The 2,265-nt window shown below is 61.7% G+C and overlaps 1 protein-coding gene across 1 annotated transcript in view; it reads right to left on the reverse strand.

Moving 5' to 3' along the window:
* The window catches only part of TAF6 (TATA-box binding protein associated factor 6), a 6,944-nt gene that overhangs the window by 3,999 nt on the left and 680 nt on the right, over positions 1-2,265 (reverse strand). Inside the window, 5 exon segments of the mRNA XM_015414868.1 lie at positions 1-36; positions 373-515; positions 919-1,038; positions 1,205-1,261; positions 1,988-2,163. The exon segment at positions 1-36 is cut by the window's left edge and continues 21 nt beyond it. Of these exon segments, the coding sequence (XP_015270354.1) occupies positions 1-36; positions 373-515; positions 919-1,038; positions 1,205-1,261; positions 1,988-2,163 (532 nt within the window).

Here is a 2,265-nt window from a genome sequence, read left to right on the forward strand (position 1 = left end):
CAGTCCCGGGTCCGTGGCGATGCTCTGGAGGGCTTCCTGGGGAGAAGGGAGGCCCCAGAATGATGGGGGGGGGGGCAGGCGCACACACACAGAGAGGGGAAAGGAACCAGAACCGGCTTTCCTCACCCATCCCTCTTACGGGACGAGCAGGTGGGGGGGGAGACCACGCAGGACGCCAGAGAGATGCCACTCGGCTGCGCCATCCCAGGGCAAGACTGGAGGACTGCCCTTTTCCTCCACAAGCGCCTTCCCGGGAGACCTGCTCAGTCCGGCAGCCAAAGAGGCTCCAACCGCCCTCTCCCAGCAGACCAGGCGTTCGCCAGGACACGCCCCCCCCCCCCCCCGGAGAGCAACGAAACGGGACCCCCCCGCACGGGGACATGCCTCGCAGGAGCCCACGCAGGCCTCGGTGATCTCCTTGTAGTACAGCTGCTGCTCCACCGACAGCTCGTGGATGCTCCGGGGCTTCAGTTTCAGGGGGGTCCCCTCCAAGAGGGGCCCCTTCTTCTCTTTGCCTGCAGGAACGGGGTGGGTGGGTGGGGGCAGAGCAGCAGGCTGCTGAGGCCAGGCGCTCCCCCCTGCTGGGGCCCTGCAGCATGTTTCGAGGGGCGGGAACCTTCCATCCGGGACACACAGCGGCTGGCGGGAAGCCCAAAGAGGGACTCTGGAAGCGCCCCGCAGTGTCAAAGGCTTCCCACAGGGGCCCGTCACAGGCAGTACATGAGCTCGGCACCACTGGCACCTCTGGAGTCTCCAAGGGGGCTGCTGACCCAGCTGGCTACAAGCAGGGGCGGAGGAGACACGAGGCACTTTCCACGTGACTCCGGAGGTATGGCTCTTCTTCAGAGGGACATTTTGGCCATCTGGGTTTCCATCAACCCCTCCCCAACCCCAGCCCTAGAATGCAGTGGGACTGACCTTTGCCATCAGGGGGCGTGGCGCTTTGCCCTTGGCCCTTGAGGGCCCCGTCTTCCTCCTGCCCAGGCTTGGCTGCTTTCAGCGGCTCCGTGGCCTCGGCTTTCTGCTGCTCCTTGGGAGCTGGAAAGGGGGGAGGAGGAGGAGGAGAGGTGGCGTGAGGCCAGCGGGTGCCTGACGTGAGGCTGGGCGGGGTGGGGCCCCTTGTTTTTGGCCCGCTGCAGGAGACAACCTTCCTTCCCCACGGGAAGCAAAGATCCCCAAACCGGTGCTATTGGTCTCCACTCACCTGGGGGTGGGTTTTCTGGGATGGCAGGCTGAACTCCTTCGATACTCAGCCAGTGTGCTGTTAGAAAACAAAGCGACCTCAGGCAAAGCACAGGAACCTTTCCCACTTTCCGACGCTTGAAAACCCTTCCTTAGACCTTAACAGCTCATCAGTCTTCCACACGGCACATAAAACTAAAAATCACCTGGTTTTTTTTTTAACTTTTGAGATTTCTGCAATTACGCCTGCTGTGTGTTTTAATCCCATCCCCCTCGGCACACGCTTCCATACCTGGTCTTGCTTAGTTATTTGAAACACTCATACGCTGCCTTTCAACCCAAAGAGAGCCCGTCACACATCAGGCAGCCTCTGAGTGTCTCTGAAAAACCAGGTGGGCACTCAGGCACAGCTGATGTCTATGAATCCCCTATCCCTATAGGAGCAAACACCCCCCCCCCCGATTCAAGTAAGAGCCCAACAGAAATCTCAAGGGCAGGAAAGCTGAGCGGACATGGGGGGACGGGGGGCGGCAGCAACCTCATGACAGCTCCTATCACCACTCTGGTGGGGGGTCCCAGTGTGGCACACTTCAGGTGCCAGGGCCATTTTCTGCACCTCTGGCCCTTGCTGGGGGTGGGTGGGGGTGGTCCTCCTCCTCCTCCTCCTCCTCTTTTGCGTGTGTGTGTGGGGGGGGGGGGGGGAAGGGGTTGGTGGGAAGTCGAAGGGGCCGCTGCAGATGGAGAAGGGTTGCTTCCATGCCCGCAGCACTTGCTGGCGCTCTGGCGCCTCCTTCCCGGGCCTTACCCTTGAGGCAGACGTCCAGAGGGACGCGGGGGAGGGGGGTGTTGATGACGTCGCTCAGGTCCACCTCCTTCTCCTCATAGAAGTAGAGTTCGCGCCCCCCACCGCTGGCGTAGCGGAAGGGAATGAACTCCTGGGCATGAAACCCGTACAGTGGCTGCAGCAGAAGCAGAGCCCAAGTTCAGAGCCAGGAAAGGCAAGGCCAGGCCCCCCCCCCCCCAAGAGATACTGCACACAGCACAAAACCACCATTTGCCTCTAGCGGCACCAGAGTGCCCCAC

This window comes from Gekko japonicus, unplaced genomic scaffold, assembly GCF_001447785.1.
Source record: "Gekko japonicus isolate JY-2015 unplaced genomic scaffold, Gekko_japonicus_V1.1 scaffold2374, whole genome shotgun sequence".
In the NCBI taxonomy this organism is placed as follows: domain Eukaryota; kingdom Metazoa; phylum Chordata; class Lepidosauria; order Squamata; family Gekkonidae; genus Gekko; species Gekko japonicus.